A 24,183-nucleotide genomic window follows, 5' to 3' on the forward strand; every position below is an offset into this window, starting at 1 on the left:
GGACACAGAAGAGAGGATGGGTGGAAAGGCAGATCAGAGGTAGGAGGAACTTAACGGTGACAGATTGGAGGTGACGGTGTTTCTGAGTTCCCTCGTTTGGACCACTGAGTTGATGGAGGAGGATGAAGGTGCCTGGCCTTAAGCAGGCTGCTATGAGCTGCTTAGGAGAAGGGATGGTGAAGGGCAGTGTTTTGTACATGTTGCTGGAGGAGCCCGGGAAGGCAGGTTTTGGTGACAGAACAGCCGGCTACTGGGAACCAGAGCTGGGGATTACAGGTTAGGGAGTGAGCAGTTGTATGTTTGGGCGAGACGGATAGACTGGATGCGTGATGTGGGAGGAGGAAGAGACGGGGAAGAACTCAGCTCTTCAGAAGCAGGTAAAAGATGAGAAACCATGGGGAGATCAAGCTAATAGCAAATTGTATATTGGTTATGACGTTGGTTTCTGGAGGGAGGGCTCTCCAGTCGTTTATATTTCCAGAGCCTGACTGCAACCACACAAATGTTCTTGTACAACAAGAGCTATTCGTTACTTCGGGTGTCATAGCAGAGAAACTTCTGTCAAAACTCAAGGGACCACTGTGGGGTGGTTCAGTGGGCAAAGGTGCTTGCCACACAAGCCTGGAGACTTGAATTTGAATGTTGGGACCCATGTAAAGACAGAAGGAGAGAGTGAACTTCACACAGTTGTCTTTTGATCTGCACATGCATGTCACACACGCATGACCTCACATGTGTCATACACACCCCATGGCATGCACGCCCCCACACTGATCATAGACATGCCAAACACATACAATAATAACAATTTTTTAAAAGCTTAACAATTCAAAGATTTATTTAAATTCATGGTTCTAGAGGATTCAGCGTATGGTAAATGGACTCTGTATTTCTGACCCAGAGTGAGGCTGAACACCTTGGCAGCAGGAGCATGTGGCAGACACTGTCCACATTATCGTAGACCTGCAGCCAAGAAGACAACAGGAAGTGATCAGGAACATACAGCCTCCAGGTACCTGCCTTTACCTGCTTCCTCTCTCTAAGTCTCTCTCTCTCTCTCTCTCTCTCTCTCTCTCTCTCTCTCTCTCTCTCTCTCTCTTTCTCTCTTTCTCTTTTGGTTTTTCCAGACAGGGTTTCTTTGTGTAACTTTGCGCCTTTCCTGGAACTCACTTGGTAGTCCAGGCTGGCCTAGAACAAGTCTCTTGTCCTAAAGTACCCACAACCTCCCCAAATAGTGCTAATGGCTGGTAACTTAGTGTTCAAAACATGAGGAACATCTCGTATGTTAACCACAGCACACAACAACCCAGGTTAGGTTTCTTTGCATTTTCTCAACCCGTGTGTGAAGGCATGCTCTTTGATGCTGCCCTTGAGTTTCTAGATGGTAGTTAGGTATCCTTGACTAGAAACACAGCATGTATGCAAATTAATTAGAACCAAATAACACTTAGTTAGGTGTGTCTTCCCGAACATGGCAGCTGGGGATACAGTCTAAGGATTTTTTTTGTTTTTCGAGACAGGGTTTCTCTGTGTAGCTTTACCCCTTTCCTGGAACTCACTTGGTAGCTCAGGCTGGCCTCGGACTCACAGAGATCTGCCTGGCTTTGCCTCCCGAGTGCTGGGATTAAAGGCATGCGCCACCACCGCCGGGCCAGTCTAAGGATTTTTGATGTGGAGAAGCTAGGGTGTTGTAGCTAACAGACACAGCGCTTGTGTGTTGTGTCTCACTCCCGTAACAGGAACCGAATGGAAAAGCAGCTTGAACTCCTTTTTTATGTTAGGGAGCCGGGGGATCAGAGTCTCAGAGGAAGGTTGTGAGGAGTCTGTGCCCACCGTGGCTCCCACTTGCTTCGGTTTTGAGCCGTTCGTTCCTGCCACATTTCTGCAGTGTCTTCCTCCCATGACAGGACTTGTCCGGGCTTAGGGAAACAAGGGCTTTGCTGAAGCCAGGGACGGGGGCCCAGGATGTTAAGAGCAGGAAGGGGAGAGACATCTGTGGGGGCAAGAAGGTTTATGAGGCCCGCTGTCCAGAGGCTTGACCAATCCTCACAGACTTCAAGTTCTGAGAAAGGACTTGGTTGACCGCATTACTTCCTGAGTGAAAGATTTACCTCTGAGTGACCTGGTTTATTTGCATTCCCTCTTTCGAGAGAGTACCTAAGATTCACTGTGAAGCTAAGTAGTGACTGAGGCCAAAGTGGCAGCTAGGACGTTGGAAACCAGGGGGGGAGGCCACGTGCTGCTTCAGCTAAGAGCAGCTGGAGGGAGTCGGAGCTGAGACTAATTCACTTGCCCGGTTCTCAGAACCCATTCCAGGAATGTAATGGGGTAAGTATAATTCTTTTAATTGTGTGGGGCCAGAGGTCTAGAATTTTATTGTGGCTGAAGAGTTCTTTACTCTTCATTAAAAAAATAACATAGAACAAGGCATTGGGTAGAATAGTTATTGTTTCCCTGGCCATAGTGTAATTATCTGTGTTTGTGACAACCTAAGACTGGCATGGAGATTTGACACTCATAATTCTGTCAGAGAAGCTAACAGTAGGAGTCTCAGCCCACTGCCAACTTTTGCTCACAGTGGGTACTTGAAGAACCTCAGTCTTTCTTGCCCATCTTGGGATGAAAGCTGTTTTAAGCCTGAAATACAGCTCCTCACCTTTAATGACTGAGAGAGAAATCATGTCTCTGGGATGTGGGTAGGACAGAAGAGGGTTGGCATTAGGAGGTAGCTGGTGGTTTTGTTGTGATGCCCTTTTAATTTGGGGGGTGTGGTGGGGGCACAAACGTCTGTCTCGTTCTAGTTGGTATCTCCAGATCTCAGGGTCAGGGCTTCCATTCTTGAAGCAAAGGTCATGGATGACCCCTTCCATGTCCTGGAATGGTGACTGGGGTCCTTTCAACACTGGCATTTGGAAAATGTTGAGAACAAGAAGGGAAGTACACAATCTGCTGATTTGAGAGCTCTCAAATCGGAGTCTTTTTTTGGACTGGCTAGTGGGATAAGAGCCCTTTAGAAGTGCAAGAGAGAAAAGTCACTCATTCAGGTCTTTGACATAATTGTACACCTACTATGTGCTAGGCACTTGGAAAGGAAAGAAATTACAATTAAAATGGGACCTTTAATTTCAAATAATTTCTAGTTACAGGTAGAAAATCCAGTCAAGTGAAATTATTGTCATATAGGTTTGAGACAAGGTCTTGCTATGTAGCCCTAGCTATCCTCAAACTCAATCTCTTCTTACCTCGGCCTCCCAAGTGCTGGAATTACCTGTGTGTGACACCATGCTGACTGCGAAGCAAATTACTCATTAGAATCCATCCAAGTGTGACAAATACGGAAAAAGGTCATTTCATGCTGATGCATGCTAGAGTGTAGGTGATAGCCATCAGGAAGACTTCCTTCCTGAAGACACTAATTTTGAATAATGGAGACAGAATCTACAGACATAGTATGTCTACTTAGTGCCAGCATATCTCGGGAATTTTAACTCCTATAACATCGCAATAATGCAGAAGTTACTTTATAATGTGGAATGTCTTATGAGGGTTGAAACTGAGTGCCCTGAGCAGAAGAGTTAAGATTTTAATACAGGCCATATGGTGTTGGCAGCTGTCTTTAATCCCAGCACTCAGAAGGCAGAGGCAGGAGGATCTTTGTGAGTTCAGGCTAGCCTAGTCTACAAAGTGAATTCCAAGACAGCCAAGGCTACATAGAGAAAGCCTGTCCTGAACCTCCCCACCTAAAAACCAAATATCTGAATACAGGCAGTAAACACTAGAGTCTGAGTCTCAATCCTTAGGCCATTTATGCCCCAGGGCAGGGATTACTGGGTTTACTTGGTGAAAGAAAGAAGTAGAGAGAGGATATGACAGGCCAGAGAAGGAGTAGATTCAAAGGCAGACAAGATGCATGGCTGGAGTGGAGCTAGCTGTAGATGAGGGAGCTGGGAAGTGAGACAGCATCGGGCTGGGAGGCTTTTCTTGTTAAAATAAGAGTGTGAAAAAAAATAAAGAGTGTGAACTTTGCTCCAAAATTATGGGAAACCCCAAGGATGTGTGTGTGTGTGTGTGTGTGTGTGTGTGTGTGTGTGTTTGTGTAAGTGTGCATGTGTGTGTGTGCTCCTCCTGGGCTTCTTGGAATCAAACCCAGAGCCCAGAGCATACTGTGCAAGCTCTCTAACCAGTGAACTATGTCCCTGGGCTAGCCCCATGATTTTAAGGCAGGGAGTGACCTGAAGTAACGGAATCACCCCGTCCGGGAGATCACTGTGCCATTGTGGAGGGTGGACTGGAGAGGGGCCCAGACTGGCAACAGGAAAGGCAGTTGGGAGCCCATTCAATAATCTGGGTGTGGAGTGATGAGAGAGGGATCTGAGCAGCCAGAGGAGGGACGAGTGGGCAATGGGGATCTGGGAGGCCGAAGGGAGTGGCGTCTGTCAGCCTTGGTGTAGAGCGAGGGGAGGCAGGTGTACTTCCAGTTTATGTGAGTCTCATAGTGACACCCAAAGAGAGGGAAAGGACACTGAAGTCAGAAATGGACCTGCTGCTCACCGTGAGAGTCCTGCTGGATGTTAGGAGCTCAGTACTGTACCATAATAAATACAAGCGTTGTGGCCATTTGTTGGATGTTTATTTACTGATTGCCAATCCTTTGGTTAAATGCTTATGTTAACCAGGTGACTCAGTCTTTGTAAGGAGTCTTATTAACTTACATCTGAACAGGCAGGGCGATGGGAACACAGAGAGAACTTAGGTTTGCTCCTCTGTGTTGCTCAGAACCCATTCATTCATTCGTTTGGGTTTTATGTTTGGTTTTGGCCAGGGTCTCACTTTTTAAACGATTTATTTATTTTTGTTTTGTATGTCTGGGTATTTTGCCTGCACATATACCTCTGTACCACATGAAGTAGGCCAGAAGGAGGGTGTCAGATCCCCTGAAACTGGAGTTACAGATGGTTGTGAGCACCCTGTGGGTGCTGGGAATTGAACCTGGGTTCCCTGGAAGAGCATCCAGTGCTTTTAACAGCATCTCTCCAGCCCTAGTCAAGGCCTCACTGTTTAGCCCAGGCTGACCTAGAACACACGGCAATTCTTTTGCCTTAGTTTCCCGGGACGAGGGTTACAAGTGCAAGGTACCACAGCAGGCTCACTGCAGATGACTTTGTACTAGTCACGGCTGATTTGAGAATCTGATGAGAGCTATAACCTCTCTGGGGAATGTACAGTGCTGTTGTAACAACGTCAGAGGTCCCTGAAGGGTAGGTTCCCTGGTTGGAAGTAACCTGATATCGCATGTTACCTCTTTGAGAGCAGGGCCTTCCGGTGTTTTGTTTACCATTGACACCAGTGTCTGGATTCCAGAATGATGTTTACTATGTAGTTGATCCTTGATAATTTATTGAGGGAGTGAGTGGCTAAAAGAGTCCTGGGTAACACTTTAGGATCAACCAGAAGAGCTTATGAAACTCCCAAGAAAAACAGAAGAGCAGAAGTGTGGCAGAGGGAAGCCCCAGGAGTCACAGAAGTCAGGAAGGAGGCCCCTTCCAAACCCTGGATCACTCTCCATGTCAGACCTGCTTGGGCAGTCCGATAGGATTAGGATTCTAGTTTGTCTGCTTTGGTGTTCGAGACAGGTCTCACTCTGTAGCCCAGGCTATAACTCAATATATAGCCCAGCTGGCCTTGAACTCATGATCTTCTTCAGCCTCTCCAAGTGCTGGGACCACAGCTGTATGTCACCACTTCTAGTTTGAAAGTAGGATTAACCATTGTCCCAGGGAGCAAAACCAGAGTGCTGGGTGTGGGTTTAGATTTCAGTGGATTAACTCACAAATCCAGGGGTGGGTCTTCCATCCTGCCCCACCCTGCCGACATTGGGAAACTTTGAAAAAATACTCAGTAGCTCAGCAGTAGATTGCTTGCCTGGCATGTGTAGGCCCTGGGTTGGATGCCCCCAAATGACCGCCTAGATCAACAGCTTCCGACTTTGGCTTAGATAGGCGGCATGATAAAGCACCAGTTTATTATGTTTTGACAAAGATTTAACAGTCACTGGGCAGTGTGTTACCAGTGGCCATAAAGAAAAGGAAAAACAGGGCTGGGCGGTGGTGTCACAGGACTTTAATCCCAGCGCTCGGCAGGCAGAGCCAAGCGGATCTCTGTGAGTTCAAGGCCAGCCTGGTCTACAGCAAGAGATCCAGGACAGGTACCAAAACTACACAGAGAAACCCTGCCTCGAAAAACAAACAAACAAACAAAAACAAAAATTCCAGACGGCGTAGTCTACAGAACAACTCCAGGTCTCAAACAACAAGGCAAACCAGAACCAAAGGAAGCACAGACACAGGCTTGTTTAGAGGTGAAAGAAGTCTTCAACAGAAAAGCATTTGTGGGTTTGGATGAGTGAGGAAAATACTGAGCTGCATTCTGAACCCCAAAGTCTTTGTCCAGCTACCGCTCTTGTGGCAGACTCCCACGGGAGCTAGCTGTGAAGCAGAACTGAGTCTCCTCCGAGCCCTGTAGGCAGACTGGCAGTTCGCTCCCAGCCCGGGATTTTCTAAGTCCTCTCTGAGACTATCAGGTGTGTCGTGTAGGAAGCTGGCAGTCCTTCACAGTGTCCCAATCACATCTGTGTACTTACTTCTATTATTAGACTTTCCCAGACAAGCTTGCCAGGTGACAAACAGAAACCACCTTTCTTTATTCTCTGCTACCTCCTTTCTCCTTCTGAATGTGCCTTTCCTACTCAAACCGAAAGTGTAAACACTAGAGTCAATTTATCTTATTTTATTTTACCTTTGGGCTTTTCGAGACAGGGTTTTTTCTGTGTAGTCCTGGCTGTCCTGGATCTCGCTCTGTAGACCAGGCTGGCCTCGAACTCACAGAGATCTGCCTGCCTCTGCCTCCCGAGTGCTGGGAATAAGGACGTTCCCCCCCCCCCCACCGCCACCACTGGGTTTAAATTTATTTTATATTCGGAAATAATTCAGCATGGAAATGTGGTTTTCTCTCTCAGTTTTGATGATGTGGCTCTATTTTTCAAGCCAGTGGCTCATGACGTTTTTCTCATTCATCATTTTTCTTGGGGCTGAGTAAGATGACTCAATGGGTAAGTTAAGGTGCCTCCCACCAACGCTGAGAACCCGAGCTTAATCCCAGGGGCGCACATGGTAGAAGGACAGAACCGATTCCTATAAAATGTTCTCCGACTTCCACACATATGCTGTGACATGTGTATACCCTTCTACTCAAAAGAAAATAAAAAAGAATTTCCGCCAGGCAGTGGTGGTGCACGCCTTTAATCTCAGCACTCGGGAGGCAGAGCCAGGCGGATCTCTGTGAGTTCGAGGCCAGCCTGGTCTACAGAGTGAGTTCCAGGACAGGCACCAAAACTACACAGAGAAACCCTGTCTTGAAAGAAAACAAAACAAAACAAAGCAAAGCATTTCCTTTGTGTGTCTATGCCAGCTCAACAGTAGAGTGCTTGCCTAGCATGCTTGAGGCCCTAGGTTTAACACCCGGTACTGCAAAGACACCAACACATCAAAACCAAGAACAAACAACCAAAGCCTTAAGAATCTCCTCCGTTCCTACCCTGTGGTTCCTTGGCAGTTTCAAAGTATCTATCAGGCAAGCTACCTGTGGCTATTTGGAACAATTGGTTGTTCACCACCTGCCACGATCTCTACCATTTCTAAACCTCATTTCACTCTTTTAGGCCACGTGTTGTTATGCACATCTGACCTTTGGGGGGGGGGGAGTAAATCTCCCCCTCCCCCATGGTTAAGTGGCAGAGTCAAGACTAGAACTTGAGTTTCTGTGATTTGGGGCATGATGATCGGATTCCTTGCAATTTAATCCCCAGCTCCATAAATTGAGGATTAGTGACTAAACACAGTAAGTCTCCATTTCTTGAGGAATTAGGCTAAGAGAGGATTAAGTGAGCTGGCCCGGGGTTATAAGGCCAATAAGAAGTAAAGCCAGGGAAAACTCAGTTCATCTGTTCCTACCACATCCACAGCCTGAGAGAATTTATTTCTCCTTGTTTATTAATCAAAGACAGCTGTAACTGTCACTGGCTGTGTTTTGAAACTCCCAATTAGCATGAGATAATTGTTGCTAATGCAGCAGTCTGCAGAGTATTGCCAAAAGCAGAGAAATGGGTGCTTGGGTCTCTGCAGCCTTGGTGTGGGTGGCTCCCATCAAGCTTGGGGAATAGTGAATCCCATCTTTCAAGTCTCATGGCAGCATGAGTCCACCTAAGTCTCAAACCTCTCTCCCGGCTTGAGAGAGCAGTGCCTCATTGATAGCCTGGGAGAGGAAGAGCTGATTGTGTTCAGGAAATGCCCTTTCAGAAAGGGGGCTGGGCAGGATGTGGTGGTACACTCCTGGAATCTGAGCTACTGGGGAAACTGAAGCTGGAGGAAAGTTCAAGCCTGGGACTCCATACTGAGTTCAAGGTCAACCCGGGAAACTTAGTGAGACACTGTCTCCAAATAAAAGCAAAAGCAAGCTGATGTTTCGGTGGTAGAGCACTTTTTTTTTTTTAAGCACATGAAAAACCCTGGGCTCTATCCCTGGTCCTGCAAAAATAAGATGCTAAATTAAATAAAAATATCCAAAAGATGCCGGGTCCTATCTTCCCAGTCGTCGAACTGCGCCTTCAGAGGGCACAAGGGTACCTGCTTGTGGTTTGTGAGGTTAGCTTGCACTTTCTGCATGGGTCTGTTCCTTGGGGTCGGGAGGAGGATGGTAGTTCAGTGGAGTCAAGGGAATTTGTCCAGCATGCATTGCAAAGCTTCCCAACCAGGGCCTGCCTTCTGGAGCATGCTTTCTGAATTACCATGGATTTTCCCCCAGCCCTTCCCGGTGTTGAGAGTATTAATGGGACCATCTAGGGTAAACTTCTGCAGCAGTAGGCATGTGGGGAACAAAACCAGGAGTCTGCTGGCTCCCTCTGGGATGTTCAAGAATTGTGCGCGCACGCCATAGACAACTTTTGGCAGGTGGTTCTTTCCTTCCTCAGTACGAACTCTGGGATAGCACTCGGGTTGCAGGTCTCAGGGATTGGAGGCAAGCGTCTTCACCCACTGAGCCATTTTGTTGGCCTTCAGTGAGTATTGATTAGTTTCTTGGAACAAATACACATTGTGAAGGCCACCAGTTGTTTTTATTTCCTGTACACTGAACTTTCCAAACCATGGGAAGACCAGAAGGGGGCGCCCCAAAGTCGACTCATTCTGATGACTGTGGTGCTGGTGCGGTTGTGATTTGGGAAACAGTGCCATCTAGTGGGATAGCCAGCTAATAACAGGTCAAAATTACTTTTTCAGAAACTGGTATATTGATAATCATTTTGGTCTAGAATCTCTTATAATTAGCTTAATTTTAAGTTTTGGTTGCCAGAAGAAGGGTAAGGCGAGCAGGAAGTACCAGCTGTTATGGCCAAAGTAGATCAAAACCAGCCTATTCCTCAGAGAGGCTGTGATGCACATCATGGTCTTTTGGGTTAGTTGAGCCTGTTGACTATTATAAAGGGCATAAATCCTGAACTTTAGACACTCCTCTTCAGCTTTTCCTGCCAAGTGCTTTCTGTGGAGTACACTCTTGAGGCTTGCCTCTGGAGCTGTGTGACTTGGAATTTCTTCTCCAGTTTGTACCCCCACGTGGTACTTGACAAGAATATGAAATTACATGGATCAGCAACCCTGGAGCAAAATTCTATTAAAATAGTTTTAAGTATATTTACATGTATAGAATTCTACTATTTTTTGTTTGTTCGTTTGCTTGTGGTTTTTTTGGGACAGGGCTTCTCTGTGTAGCCCTGGCTGACCTGGAGTATGCAGTGTAGACCAGGTGGACCTCAAACTCCATCTGCCTCTGCCTCCCAAGCACATGGATTAAAGCTGTGCGCCACCACACCCAGCTTCAGAACTCTGCTTTTGAATTGAGCTTTGTATTCCTCCAGCCCACAGAATAGGATGATCGATCAGGGATTTTTGCCCCTTTCTTCTCTTACTCTCAGCCCTCCCTGGGGGCAGGACAGGGGGCCTAGTAGGTGGTGCAGAACCCTTCAAGTCTCTGCCTTCTGGCAGTTTCCCTCCCTCAAACCTTACAAGCCCCACCCTTTCCTATCTGCACCAGCTCCTTGGGGGCTTGGGTGGGTTGAGGAAGATTGGATCGCTGTCCCATCAGAGATCTTAAACAACCAAGTTGGGAGCTGTCAGTGCTTGTTTACAGAGGCATACGTACCTAGAGACCTGGGTAGTAATAGATCAGGCTCTTCCTGCTCCAGTCTGGACAGCCGCAGAGATGCCTTGGATGTCAGATTGACTTCAGCCGGTTAGTGTCTTCTCAGCTCACACCCCCACTTCCACTCTGGAAGCACCGTCTCTACTTTCTCTTGATTTTGTAACCCCGTGTCTTTGTACAGCCCCAGGGTTGAGAAAGCAGGAGAAGTTTTAACGGTTCACATCCTGTGTCTTTCCTCAGCAGCCAACAGAGCAGCCAACAGAGCAGCCACGACGATGATTCCAGCAGGTTCCTGAGTCCGCGAGTGCGCCAAGAAAGGTGAGTTCAAAGTCACGGGAGTGATGTGAGGCGCGTGGAGAAAAATGGCTGAGAATGGGGTGAAGCGCCTCCGTTGCTTCTGCTGTGTGTGAGCGCTCTGGGAAGTAGAAGAGGGGGTGCATTGTCCTTGGAGAATGGTTGCAAAGATGAGCTGTTGCCCCAGAAACCAGAGGGAGCAGCATTATTGCTGCTCCTGAAGGCAGGGGGCTGGCTCTCCAAGGGAGGAGCCAACTGCAGACCAAAAGCTCTAGGCAAACTTCCGGTTTAGGATTTGAACCGTGCATTCATTTGCTGTGTTTTGTTCTGTTTTGTGACAGGGTTTCTCTGTAGTCCTGGCTGTCCTGGAACTCGCTTTGCAGACCAGGCTGGGGCCCGAACTCACAGAGATCTGCCTGCCTCTGCCTTTCAAGTGATGGGATTAAAGGCGTGTGCCACCATGCTGGCTGTAGGATTTGAGTCATACTTCACACGTTGAGTGTAGCATGGCTCATATAGGGAAAAGGAATTTTGTTTCATTTTTGTCTGGGGTAAAGCATTTTGTACCTGAGGAATTTGTGTGTCCTGGGATGGGCACCTGTGGTCCCTGAAGGCTGAACCTTTTGGAATGGAGCAGATTGTGTGTGGTGGGGGTTACTGGAGAAGAGGCTGATGTAGAGGGTGTAAGGGGGGGGGGTGAATGTGGAGGCTCCTAGATGCTGGGTTGAGGAATTGAGAGTCTGTCGGTTCTGCACTAGGGATGTGAGGACTGGCCAGGATCTGTTTCATTAGTACTGTGAGTTTAGATAGTGGTTGCTGGTCATGAGTTAAGTTTCTTTTTTATGTAAGCCAAAGAAAGGTGATTTGATGTGAAGTGCTGGACCTTGACCCCCGAGCTTCTAGCATGCTGAGCACACATTCTGAAATCACACCTGGAGAGAGCAGGGCAGCCGGTGGGGAACTGAAAGAAAGACTCAGCTGGCCTGCCGGAGGGGCTCTGGGTTTTGCTTATTTGGGGACAGCCTCTTGCTATGTAGCTTAGGCTGGCCCTAGCTTGAGATCCTCCTGACTCAGTGTCTTCAAGTACTAGGATTCTAGGGGTATGCCACTGTACTTGACTTGAGATATGTATTTCAAAGGAGGAAATCAATTGTGTGCTAGGAAAGATTCATTTACTTAAAAAGTTACATATAATTACATTATAGCTTATCTACACTGTGTGTGTGTATGTGTGTGTTTGTGTGTGTGTATGTGTGTGTTTGTGTGTGTGTGTGGGGGGCACATAGAGATTAGAGGAGACCATTTTCAGGAGTCTGTTCTACCTTGTGGGCTGTAGGGATTGAACTTGGGTTCTCAGGTGTGATGGCAAGCCCCTTTACCTGCTAAGCCATCTTGCCTACTCAAGATTCATTTCTTTTGGGCTTGGCAGCTTATGCCTATAAGCTAGCACTCTTATGGAGTCAGGCATAGGAAGATCCCTGAAAGCACAAAGCTAGCCTGGTCTACATAGCTGCAGGCCTGCCCAGTTTACATATGGAGACCCTGTTTCAAAAACAAACAAACAAACAAACAAACAAACTTATTTATAAGTCTACTATTGACTAACTTGAAAGGATCTCCTATGAAAAAGAACATGGTGATTTTACTTTTCAGCTACAAAAGGCCAAAACATAACACAATCACATGGCTTCCCCCTTTCTTTTGAGACAAGATCTCCTTCGGCTCAGCCTGTCCTTGAACTCCTGACCCTTCTGCCTGAATCTCAAGTGCTAGGAATACAGGACGGCCCTACCACACTCTTCTTCAGATGGTCTTTGAAGAGGGTGTGCATAATTGAGATCTGTGTGAATTTGAGCAGATCTAGTGTGTTATCACCAGTCTTTTTCACAGAGATGTTAGAATCAAGAGAATGGTTTTGAGGCTCTATCATTCTAACAGCTGACTGAGAGCTGGGAGTGGAGGTAGAGGCAGGCAGATCTCTGTGTTCAAGGCCAGCCTGGTCTACAAAGTGAGTTCCAGGATAGCCAGGGCTACACAAAAAGAAACCCTGTCTCAAAAACAAACCAACCAACCAGCCAACAAACAAACAGAAAATAAGAGCTGGTTGACAGAAACTAGGGAAGACTAGGAAAGAGAATGTTTAGGGTAAGTCCGATAGCATTCAGTTTTGAGGCAACGTCTGCCTCACTGTCGCTCTGGCTGGCCTTCTGGGTTGCTGGGTACACAGTTGCTGGCCGCCATTCCCAGGGTGACAGCACTTTATATATACAAAATCCTACAAAATAGAACTAGAGGGGCATAAATTGTAAACGAGAAGGATTCAGCTCAGGTTAGGAGGAACTTTTTGTTTGTTTGTTTGTTTTTGTTTTTGTTTTTTTTTTTTTTTTTTCTTTGAGACAGGCTGTTTTGTGTAACAGCCCTGGAATTGTCCTAGAACTTGTAGGCCAGGCTGTCCTCAAATTCACAGAGATCCACTGTCTCTGCCTCCCGAGTATTGGGATTGAAGGGATGTGCCACCACAGCCCAGTTTAGGATGAACTTTGCATGGCAAACAGGTCTCACAAAGTAATGAACTTCCCCCTCACAGGAGAAGTCAAGCCAAAGCTAGGTAGTGTGTCAAAAGAGATTCTGTCCCGGGCCAGTGTGGCAAGGTCTCTCTAAACGTTATTTTTGTTTCTCAAAGTCTTTTAAATTCTGTCCCATTTCTCAGTTTTATGCCCCTCATTAGCCCAAATGAGTGGTTTGATTCAGTCTAGATGGAGTCAGTATAAAGATGTGGGCCCCCCAAAAGACTAATTAGTCAAAGGACTATAGCTGGAGTTTTTCTGGTCCTGCCTGGCTCACAATCAGGACAAATCTCTCTCACCTGCCAGTCCCACAGCCACACATACCCAACCAAGTAAACACACAAAGACTTATATTATTTAAACTGTTTGGCCTAATGGCCCAGGCTTCTTGCTATCTAGTTCTTACATCTTAAATTAACCCATTTCTATAAGTCTATACCTTGCCACATGGCTCGTGGCTTACCAGTATCTTACATGTTGGTACTCATGGCGGCAGCTGGCAGCATCTCTCTGCCTCAGCCTTCCACTTCCCAGAATTCTCTTCTCTGCTTGTCCCACCTATACTTCCTGCCTGGCTACTGGCCAATCAGCATTTTATTTATACAGAGTGATATCCACAGCAAAGAACTTCAGTGTTGATCTGAGGATAGCTCTTTTGGTTCCCAGAGTAGCCTACACATCTCTCTATGGATGTCCAGATTTTTAGCATGTACACACTTAAAATAAATGGCACAGAGGTCCCTGAGGAAGCTCTGCTGTGCACTGAGTATCTGAGGACGATACTGTCTAGCTTTCAGTGTGATGTCCTCAGCCACGCTTCACCTTTTGGATCTGATTGCCAACTCCTCTCTTCCCTCCATGTTTTCTCTGTTGCTTGGCCCATTCCAGGGGGAGAGAATGAAGTACTGAATTACATGTAACCCTGACAACACCCTCCCCAGGATACCCTGTCTCTTGGATGCTACCTAGACAGACAGGCTTTTGGTGGGCTGCTTAGTAATGGATGCTAATAAAAAAAATTTATTTAACCTCCTCATCTGACCATGAGTGCCTGCATAAAGGGGTTCTCTTCTAGACTTACAACCTCTAGAAAAACCCCCTGAGTTTCTTTCCCATTCAGAACCTGCTGTGGTTGTCTAAAAGAAAATGGCCCCCAGATGGAGTGGCATTTCTAGGGGGTGTGGCCTCGTTGGAGGAAGTGTGCCATTGTGGGGATGGGCGTTGAGGTCTCTTTTGCTCCAGCTCCCCTCAGTAGGACTGTAGTTGACTTCCTCTTGCCTGCAATTGTAACACTCTGTTCCAGCGCCATGTCTGCCTGCACAGCCGCCATGCTCCCTGACGTGATGATCATGGACTGAACCTCTGAAACTGTGGACAAGCCACCCCAATTAACGTTTTCTTCGTAAGAGTTGCCGTGGTCATGGCGTCTCTTCGAAGCAACAGAAAACAGTAACTAAGACACCTGCTGAGTTCCCTAAGCTCCTCATGGTGGATGTGGACATCATTTGCCCCGGCTTGCTTGGCATTTGTGGTGTGGCATATGTCCGAAGTGTGCTTTGGATGGCAGAGCCTGTGTGCACTCAATCTGAGATACCCAGAGCCACCGCCCGCCCTGTGTTTGCCGTGGCCGCTCTCAGTGAAGTCTTCCTGTCTTGGGTTCCTCCTACTGGTGAGAACGAGTTTCCAGGGTCATACTGTTAGGATTCTGCCACTCCTCCAGCTGCAGGACCACACATGTACAGTTCAGTAGCCAAGCAAGGGGTCTTGTATCTCACATCATCCGTGCACAGCGTGGCATAGCTCCGTAAGCCCACATACGCCTGTGCAGGGAAATCCTTAAAAAACCGGTCACAGACTCCTCCCCTCTCTTCTGCTCTCTCCCTGTACGCATCTTCCACAAGCCTGGTCACTCTCTTCTGCCCCCTCCCCCCCAATAAAGCTCTGACACTGGGTTTTGTCGTGCCTCAGAGTAAAAGCGCCACATTTAAAACCAACACATACTGTGTACTTGATTCTTCCTTTAATACATTTTAGAGTCTTGCTTTGAGAACATTGGGCTGTGATGGACTGAGATTTGAGTCTGAAAAGATTTTCTGTAGTAGTGAGGATGTGGCCTGTGTGTCTGACTTTGAGCTCTCTCTCTTTCTCTCTCTCTCTCTCTCTCTCTCTCTCTCTCTCTCTCTCTCTCTCTCTCTCTCTCTGTGTGTGTGTGTGTGTGTGTGTGTGTGTGTACGTGTGTTTAGAGGGTCAGGTGGTGCTGGTAGAGGTTAGAGGTCAGTGTTTCTTCAGGTGCTGTCCTGTCTCTGTCTCTGTCTCTGTCTCTGTCTCTGTCTCTCTCTCTTTCTTCAGAGTCGAGGAGAGGCAAGGCCTCTCATTGGCTTGTAACTCATTAATTAAACTAGGAGTGAGCCTCGGGGATCCATTTGTCTTTGCCTCCCCCCTGCTGGCTGTGATTATAAGCTCAGGGCTTCTGGAGCTGGAACTCCTGCTTATGTCAGCAAGCAAGCGCTGTACTGACTGCGCCCTGGCCCCAGCTCTTTCTTCACTCTGGTCCTTTGGAAGACTGTGCACCATCTCATTAACGGCCACGTTTCCTGCACTGTGAGTCTCTGCTGTAATGTTGCCATTCCTCTGGGTGGACAAATGCAGCAGGGACTGTCACAGACTGAGAGTGGCCAAGAGTGAGGCATTCATTCTGTGACTGCTTCTAATACTCCAGATCATAAAGGCTGGCTTCACAAAACAGGCGGAATTAATATTGGTTTCTTTAAAATTCTCTAAATTCTTTTAAATTACAGGCCCTTTTTTTTTTTTTTTTTTTTTTTTTTTTTTTTGTAAAAGATGCTCTTTTGGCTGGTTTAATAATACACTGATTCTTTTCAGCTCTGCACAAAGTTCAGGATGAACATAATATTTAGAGACAGGATTAGTCCAGCCATGTGCCACTTGGCAGTCAGATAGTCACCATGTGATTTTCTCATTGTGTAGATGTCATGGGATAACCCACATAACTGAGATGGCTGTGAGCATCTCTAGGAATCTAATCTTACTGGACTTCCATTGTTGACCAAAGTGTGCTTATGTATCCAGTGGCTGTCTTAACAGCCAGAAATGAAAAGTCTCTTATCTGGTCAAACAGGGCAGCAGTGATTTCCGAGACAGCTGTGACGTCAGGGAGAAAGGTTGATTTTATGTAGAGAATCCATTTACTAGGAAATGGGGGAGGGTTTGGAGGGAGGGCTGTCTTAGGACTAGGACACGACTACACTCCTGCCAGGTTTCTAGTAAACAGGAAAAGAGATAACTTCCTCAGGCTTGTGTGTCGCGTGCGTGCGTGCGTGCGTGCGTGCGTGCGTGCGTGTGACATTAATCCACTTTTCTTGCTTCATGGTGAAGCCAGTGACACGATGAAACAGTAGTCTCCAGGTTCCCCCTAAACTAGACCAATTATTAAAGTTTCTCAGGTACCCAGAACTTTATTCAGTTCATTTCCCCTAGTGGCGGGGACGTGTAAACAAAGCATGGATTGTAGGAAAAGGAGCACTTTTACTAAGGACCCTTTGTGGGCAGCAGGTGAGTTTCAGTAGAATGTGGTCTCAGCTGATCCGGGTGCCTTTCAGTAGCAGGAAAGTTGAGACCTGGAATGAGGGTGAGTATATGTGAGTACCAAGTGGGGCTGCAGCAGGGACCAGAGTGTGCATGCATGTAGACACCCCTGCATGCAGGCATGCATGCCACGAGCCTTTCTAAAATATCCATAGGAGACTGGAGAGCTGCTAGAGGCCAGCTGCAGGATGGGTGGAGATGCTCTGGCTGTTGATGTGGGTAAGAGCACGCACCCGGCAGTCGGGCCCATTGTGTTTGTGATGCTTTCTTAACTCTGCTTTTTGTCTTGTTTTTGAAGCAAGCCACTCTGGCCTTAAACTAGTTGTATAACTGAGGATCACACTGAAATCTTGTTCCTCCTACAGTTTTCAAGTGCTGGTATTAATGGTTTGGGCCACACCTGACTTTTTTATTTCTTCTTAAATGTACATTTTTATTCTGCTTTTTTTTTTTTTTTTGAGACAGGGTTTCTCTGTGTAGCCCTGGCTGTCCTGGATCTCACTCTGTAGACCAGGCTGACCTTGAACTCAGAGAGATCCACCTGCTCTGCCTCCCAAGTGCTGGGATTAAAGGCGTGTGCCACCACAACCTGGCTGTACTTTTTTCTGAGGTGCTGGAAGTCAAATCCAGGGCTTTTTCACATGACAGGCAAGCTCTTTCCCACTGAGTTACATCCCCAGCTCTGACTGCTTTTTTGGTTGTCATTCCTTTGAGATAATGTCTCACTCTGTGTAGCTATGTAGCCCTGGCTGGCCTAGAGCTCATGATGTAGTTGTGCCAGTTGTGACAGAACTTGTGACAGTTCTGCCTGTGCCTCATGAGGCCTGGCATTACAGGCATGTATCATCATGCTTGGTGGTAACTGTGCATGTTATTATGTATTTATTTATCTCCTTATTTATTTGTTGGTTTGTTTATTTGAGACACAGTCCTCTTGTGTAGCTCTGGCTGGCCTGGCACTTGCTATATATAGACCAGGCTGGCTTTGAACTCACGGAGATCTCTCTGCCTTTGCCTCCCAAATGCTGGGATTAAAGGCATGCCATCGTGTCCAGCTATAACTGCATTTGAAAGAGTAATGTCCTTGACTTTTCTCAACTTCAGTCTTTTCATTTGTAAAGGTCTATTGTTTATCACATCCAGTGAGGAATAGCTAAACTATTGTATGTAAAGTGCTAGGTATTTAATAGGTGCTAAAGAAACTAGACACAGTAGATGTTAAATCAACTAAATGCATAGTAGGTGTTAAATAAACAGTAGGTACTGACTCCCAATGAGACTTGACTCTTCCTGAGAAGAGCTATGCTCTTCTGACCTAAAGGTGGGGAAGGGGCGCATGAGGCCTGACCCAGCTGAGGATGATTGGCAGTTGATAGCTGCTGGGGGGCGGAGGGTTGCCCATGCTCCAGTGGGTGGTGCCACGCCCTTGTGCCTAGGGCAGCACTAATTTTGACTCCGTGGGCTATAAAATAACAACCATAAAGAGGAGTGGACATGAAGTTGGGAGGGGGCTGTGGGAGGAGGGTTCATGGAGGAGTGGGTAGTAGATAGGATCAAAATACATAGTATATGTGAACTTCTCAGAGAATAAATATAAAATATTATATATCTAAGGGATCACCCAGATAGAGAGTGTAGGTGGAATTTGGAGCACCTGCAAATGCAAAGTACAGACACTGGTAGATAAACAGACTATGCTGTGACATCACCCCTCAAGAATCTTGTTGTTAATGGTGAGGCATACTTGCAAATGAAGGTACAATGTCATTATGGATGTGGAATTAGGCATTCAGTAACAAAACAAAATCCTTACGAGGTGCCAAGCTGTGCAGTGAATCCTCGACATATTATCTTAACATGTCCCTCTTTCTGTGGTCCTATCAAGCTGATGCTGCTTTTCCAGAGTTTAGGAGATTGGAGGCCCTGTGAAGTTAAGAACCTGCCCAGGAGTGGCTTACTAGTCGGGTGGTGGCTGGGGGGTGCATCCATGAAGGATGGTGGGTTATGCTTATGGAGGGTGATGCTTCGCCCGAGAGCTTCTGGATGAGTGGGAGTGTCACAAGCACAGCATTCCCAGGGAAGGAACAGGATGTACACAAGCACGGGGGTGTGAGAGAGCGGGGGGGGGGGGGGGGGGAAGCAGGGAGAGCTCAGGAACCACAGAGACTTAAGTCTGCTGCAGCGTCGTGACCTAGGAGTGGGCCTCTAACAAGAGGCCACCAAAGATTATTCAATCTGGTGGATAGATCTTTTGGTGCCATGTAAGCAGTGTGCCCCCTACTCCCAAGGCAGGGTTTCTCACTGTGTGTGTAGCCCTGGCTGTCCTAGAACTCGTTCTGGAGACCAGGCTGGCCTCGAACTGGGAGATCTGGAGATCTGCCTACCTCTGCCTAAGTGCTAGGGTTAAAGGTATGCACCACCACCACCTGGCAGGAGCATTTTTATTTATTTATTTATTTATTTATTTATTTATTTATTTATTTATTTATTATGTATACAGAAGAGGGCGCCAGATCTCATTACAGATGGTTGTGAGCCACCATGTGGCTGCTGGGAATTGAACTCAGGACCTCTGGAAGAGCACTCAGTGCTCTTAACCTCTGAGCTATCTCTCCAGCCCCATGCAGGAGCATTCTTCATTGACAGGAACCCTGGGTGGGGGGGATCCTGAGAGAGATAGAGTACCCTGTGTCTACCTGAGCAGGGTCTCAGGTTGCTCAGGCTGGCCCTGAACTTGCTTTGTAGCATAGACTGGCCCTGAATGCTTGGTTCTTCCTGCCTCTACCTTTTAAATTACAGGCGTTTATTCATGGAATTTCTGGAGACTGGGAAGCCTAAGATTAATGTACTTGCAGAGTTAGTGTTTTAATGGAATCTGCTTTTTCTTTTCTTCATCTTCCTTCTTTTTTTTTTTTTTTTTTTTTTTTGGTTTTTTCGAGACAGGGTTTCTCTGCGTAGTTTTGCGCCTTTCCTGGAGCTCACTTGATAGCCCAGGCTGGCCTCGAACTCGCAGCGATCCGCCTGGCTCTGCCTCCCGAGTTCATCTTCCTTCTTAAAGGTTGAAAAGATTTAGACTAGCCAAAATAATCTTTTTTTAAAAAATGCCCTATTGAGTTTAATTTGAGTTGTTTACAGGATTGATGAGGGTTTGTTTACAGGTGTATGAGCCACTTTCTAGTTGAAGAAATATCTTTCCCTCCCCCAGCAACCATTAACTGCCTATAAATCCTCAGGGAAAGGTGAGGCCTAAGGGGTCCTCATCCTTATGTGTTTGTTTGCATGTGCATGGGTACAGAAACATGTGTTTGTCAGGAGCCAGAGATCAACCCCGAGCCTTGAGTGTCCTTGTTAAGATGAAGCCCATTTTGCTGCACCAGCACTGGAATTACAGATGTGCTCTGCCATACTGGAGCCTTTTGTGTGTGTGTGTATGTGTGTGTGTGTGTGTGTGTGTGTGTGTGTGTGTGTGTGTCTGCCAGAGACTGAACCCAGGTCCTCATCCTTCTGGCAAGCACTTTCTCAACTGTGTGGTGAAAACTGGCCTCCAACTCACAATTCTCCTGCCTCAGCTTCCCAAATGATGGGGTGTGTGCCAATATGTCTAGTTTGAAGCCTGTGTGCAGCCATCTTTCTGTGTCCTGATAGGAAAAAAAGCTCCAGTCTCTACTTTAGATCCTGGGCTGCCCTTTTATTGCTTTCTATTAACCCCCCGAGAAGGCCCGCCTCTTAACTCCATTATGTTGGAGGCTAGCATTTCAGCATGAATTTGAGTATGGGAAGTTCATTCAGTCTATAGCACCAAGTCACTACTGTTCTTGTTTAAAGGACTTTTCAAAATACGTTCATCATCATGAGCATACACACATGGCTGTAGAGAACAGAAGACAACTGGAGGGAACTGGTTGACTCCTGCCGTGGGGCTTCAGAAGCCCGAATTCAGACTGCCAGCCTGGCAGCAACGACCTTTGCCCACTGAGCCAGCCCCGCTCCCAGCTATTCTTGTGAGAAAAATCACACCGATCCCATGGAGAAACATGGCTTTGAGAAGCAAACACTTAGAGTGCAAACAGATAACAATACACCCAGTTCAGTCTCTGAAATAGTTATTGAGTACATACCGTACGGCATCCGCTCGAGGCATTATATACAGCTATGATTAAGACATCAGCTTTGATGCTTGCTGTTCAGTGAGAGGAAACAGACACCCCACAAGGAAGCTACCACGTAGTAAGAAATGCTCTGGAGAAAATGAAAGTGGGTGGCAGGGACTGAGGTGGCCAGGGAGGCATTTCTGCCATGGCAACATTGGGATTGAGACCAGATGGTATCTTTCTGAATGGCGGTAGTGAGGACGAAAAAAGAGGAACCAATTAAAAATGTGAGAAATGGAGCCTACAGGAGGGACATCCAAGTTGGAAGGCCGTCCAGGATGAACCTCAGTTTTCTGGCTTGTGCAGCAGAAAAAGGCAGCACGACCTAGAGGCTAAGCAGCTCCATCTCTGTAATTGTGGCTCTAGCACATGCCATGTGACATTTATGCCATGTGACATTGGGGGAAGTCACTAGACATTTGTAATAGGTTTTCTGCCCTCCCCAGCCCCTTTAATAGGCTTCTCTGCTGATACAGCAGGCCAGATCAAGCAGAATTGAAAAAGTATTATAGCAGTTTTGTTTGAGTACAGCAACTCCCAGGCGAGTTCTCCAGACCCAGAGATTGAGGCTGGAGAAGCCTTGCACCCACCAACAAAAGTAGGGAGACTTTATAGGTTGTAGGAGAGGGGTGATGATATGTCTGCCACAAGCTGGGTTTGTGCCCAAGTATGGTCAAAAGCTGAGTGCTTTAGGTGGGTGTAGCTAGAGTTTTTCTCTCCAAGCCCACTTATAAAATAAACATACAGATGCTTATATTATTTAAACTCCTTGGCCATTAGCTCAGGCCTACCATTGTCTAGCTCTTACTCTTATACTCAGCCCATTTCTGTTAATCTATATGTCGCCACGTGTTCCGTGGCTTTACCTGCTGCCTTTACACGCTGCTCCCTGGATGGTAGGCTGGCGTCTCCTCCAGACTTCCACCTCCCAGCCTCTCCTCTCTGTTTGTCTCGCCTATCCTATGTATACTTCCTGCCTGGCTACTGGCCAATCAGCATTTTATTTATTCACAACATACAGGACATCCCACAGCAGGTGGGGACTTGGGGGGCTGCAACTTTAGGGGAGGAGGCTTCAGGAGCTGACAAGAATGTAGAACTGGGCTTTTTGGTGCCTTTTCTTTATTTGGAGACTCTCTGAGAGTCTCCTCTTCAAAGAGGAGAAAGAGAGAGAGAGAGAGAGAGAGAGAGAGAGAGAGAGAGGACTTTCTGGGTCATGCAGGAGCAAGCTGGATGTTTCAACCGAACAATTTGTGTGCCTCATTATTCTCCTTTGTAAAATGGGTGTATTGAGTGATTCATTGTATGGGTGACGGTTTATAAGGATATGCCTGGTCCATGGCTAGCGTTTTGTATGTGCTTGCATTAATTATTAGTAATATACTGTTTATGTTTGGAAGAATTTGAAGCACAACCATGATGAGTGAGTTTTAATTTTAGCATACGGAGTGTAAAGTACTCATGGTGTGTGCAAATGGAGAGGCAGGCTGTGCAGGGGCTGTGAAGTTCGTTCGGACAGCAGATCTTAAAAAGGACCTGTTCGGAGCTGTGCGTGCCGGTAGCTTAGTGCAGAAGCACTTGCCCTTGTGTGCTGGAGGTCCCAGATCATCCCCAGAACTGCAAACAAACAGACAAAGATCTGGCTGAGGCCACAAGGAATTCGATGTATAGCACATGGGTGTTGGGGGAGGGACGGTCCTCAGCGCTGAGTCTGGATCCCAGCCTGCTCTGCTGGACTGTGCCCCTATTAAAATGTAAGGATGCCGGGCGGTGGTGGCACACACCTTTAATCCCAGCACTCGGAAGGCAGAGGCAGGCGGATCTCTGTGAGTTCGAGGGAGGCCAAGCCTGGTCTACAGAGTGCGTTCCAGGAAAGGCGCAAAGCTACACAGAGAAACCCTGTCTCGAAAAAAAGAAAAAGAAAAAGAAATGTAAGGAAGGCAGCTGTCAGGGAAACCAGGAGGAGAGACCCAGAGGGCGGGAAAAGGAATGCTCCCAGATGGGGCATGCGAGTGGGCTGCAATCATAGGTGATGGGGGAGGCGGGGAAGACGGCAACTTAAGGAGTGACATCCCTGAGGTGGGTGCGAACAGTCTACAGGCTGGGTATTTGCTTTACATTATTTATTTATTTAAACTTTAAAATCCAATGTATTTATTGTGGACTAGGCACCTCAGCCATTTGCCTCAGGACTGGAGACTTAACATCATCAACTGTAGAATTTGGAGCCAAATATGTTGGGTGCCAGAAGCCAGCACAGGCAAGTGATCTGCACCCAGGAGGCCAACACTGGCAGTTTGGTTCTGCTCGGAGAGGCCAAAGGCCTTGGAAGGGGAGCTAATTAAAGCCCCTCTCGGGTTTCAAACACCAGATGAATGAAAAGAAATAAAAAGGAAAGGACATGACTGCGTCTAGGTATGGTGGAGGAGAAACTTTATTGTAGATAAAAGGGAGAGCATAGCCAGAGGCAGAGACATCTAGGTGAGTCCAGGGTGAACAGGACCCTGAGTCATGTGAGGACTGAGGATTGGGGTTGGTGGATGTGGAAAGGCCCCCAAACAGGTTGACCACACAGCCGCCATGACAGTCTTAGGGGCCCAGACACAGCTTCTGTGACAGGCTTACTGGCAGGCAACAGCCAAATCAAGGAAAAGCCTTAAACTGACACCACCCAGAGATCCACCCAGGGATAAAGTACCTGACATCCCAAACATTCCAACCATTAGATAAGGTGGTCAGATGTCCCTGAGTCTAGCACACACCTGTGTTTGTTTTACAAATACCCCTAGACAATTGTCAGCCTATCAGGGTTGTGGACCCTGGAAATCCCCTCACCCCAACCTCTGCTATGATAAAAACCCCACCCTGCCTGGGCTTGGGGCTCTCTGCTCTCACCTGTTGCTGCGTTGGACAGACAGATGGACCAAGCTTGGAGCTTGAAGAGAATAAAGGCTCTTTGCTTTTACATGTGGGATTCGGTCTCCGTGGTCGTCTTTTGGGCGTCCCCGCGATCTGGGCATAAGAGTGGAGGGGAACCAGGTGCAGCAGCCAGGAAGGCAAAGGTCCAAAAGGGAAGGGTAACCAAAATGTCTGGATTATATAGGGAAGAGCCTGTGGGGGAAGGGCAGCCCTGCCCCTGGGCTGGAGAATTCAGGGTAGTGGGCAGGGTATACCAGCCATACCCTGTAACAGGTAGACACTGAGGGATGCTGGGAGAACCTGGAGGCCAAATCTGCTTTGATATGTTAAATAGGTACCTCGGCCATTTCTCCCAGGGCTTGAGACTTAACATTGAGTCACTTCTTTCCTTCCAT

General features: G+C 47.2%; 1 protein-coding gene across 8 annotated transcripts in view; it reads left to right on the top strand.

Moving 5' to 3' along the window:
- Positions 1-24,183, top strand: part of Gramd1b (GRAM domain containing 1B) — a 245,783-nt gene that overhangs the window by 106,954 nt on the left and 114,646 nt on the right. For all 8 annotated transcript variants that reach the window (XM_028866278.2, XM_028866280.2, XM_028866281.2 and 5 more), the window contains one exon: positions 10,492-10,569. In XM_028866278.2, the coding sequence (XP_028722111.1) occupies positions 10,492-10,569 (78 nt within the window). The remainder of the gene's footprint in view (positions 1-10,491; positions 10,570-24,183) is intronic.

Source organism: Peromyscus leucopus, chromosome 7 (genome assembly GCF_004664715.2).
Source record: "Peromyscus leucopus breed LL Stock chromosome 7, UCI_PerLeu_2.1, whole genome shotgun sequence".
NCBI classification, from domain to species: Eukaryota; Metazoa; Chordata; class Mammalia; order Rodentia; family Cricetidae; genus Peromyscus; species Peromyscus leucopus.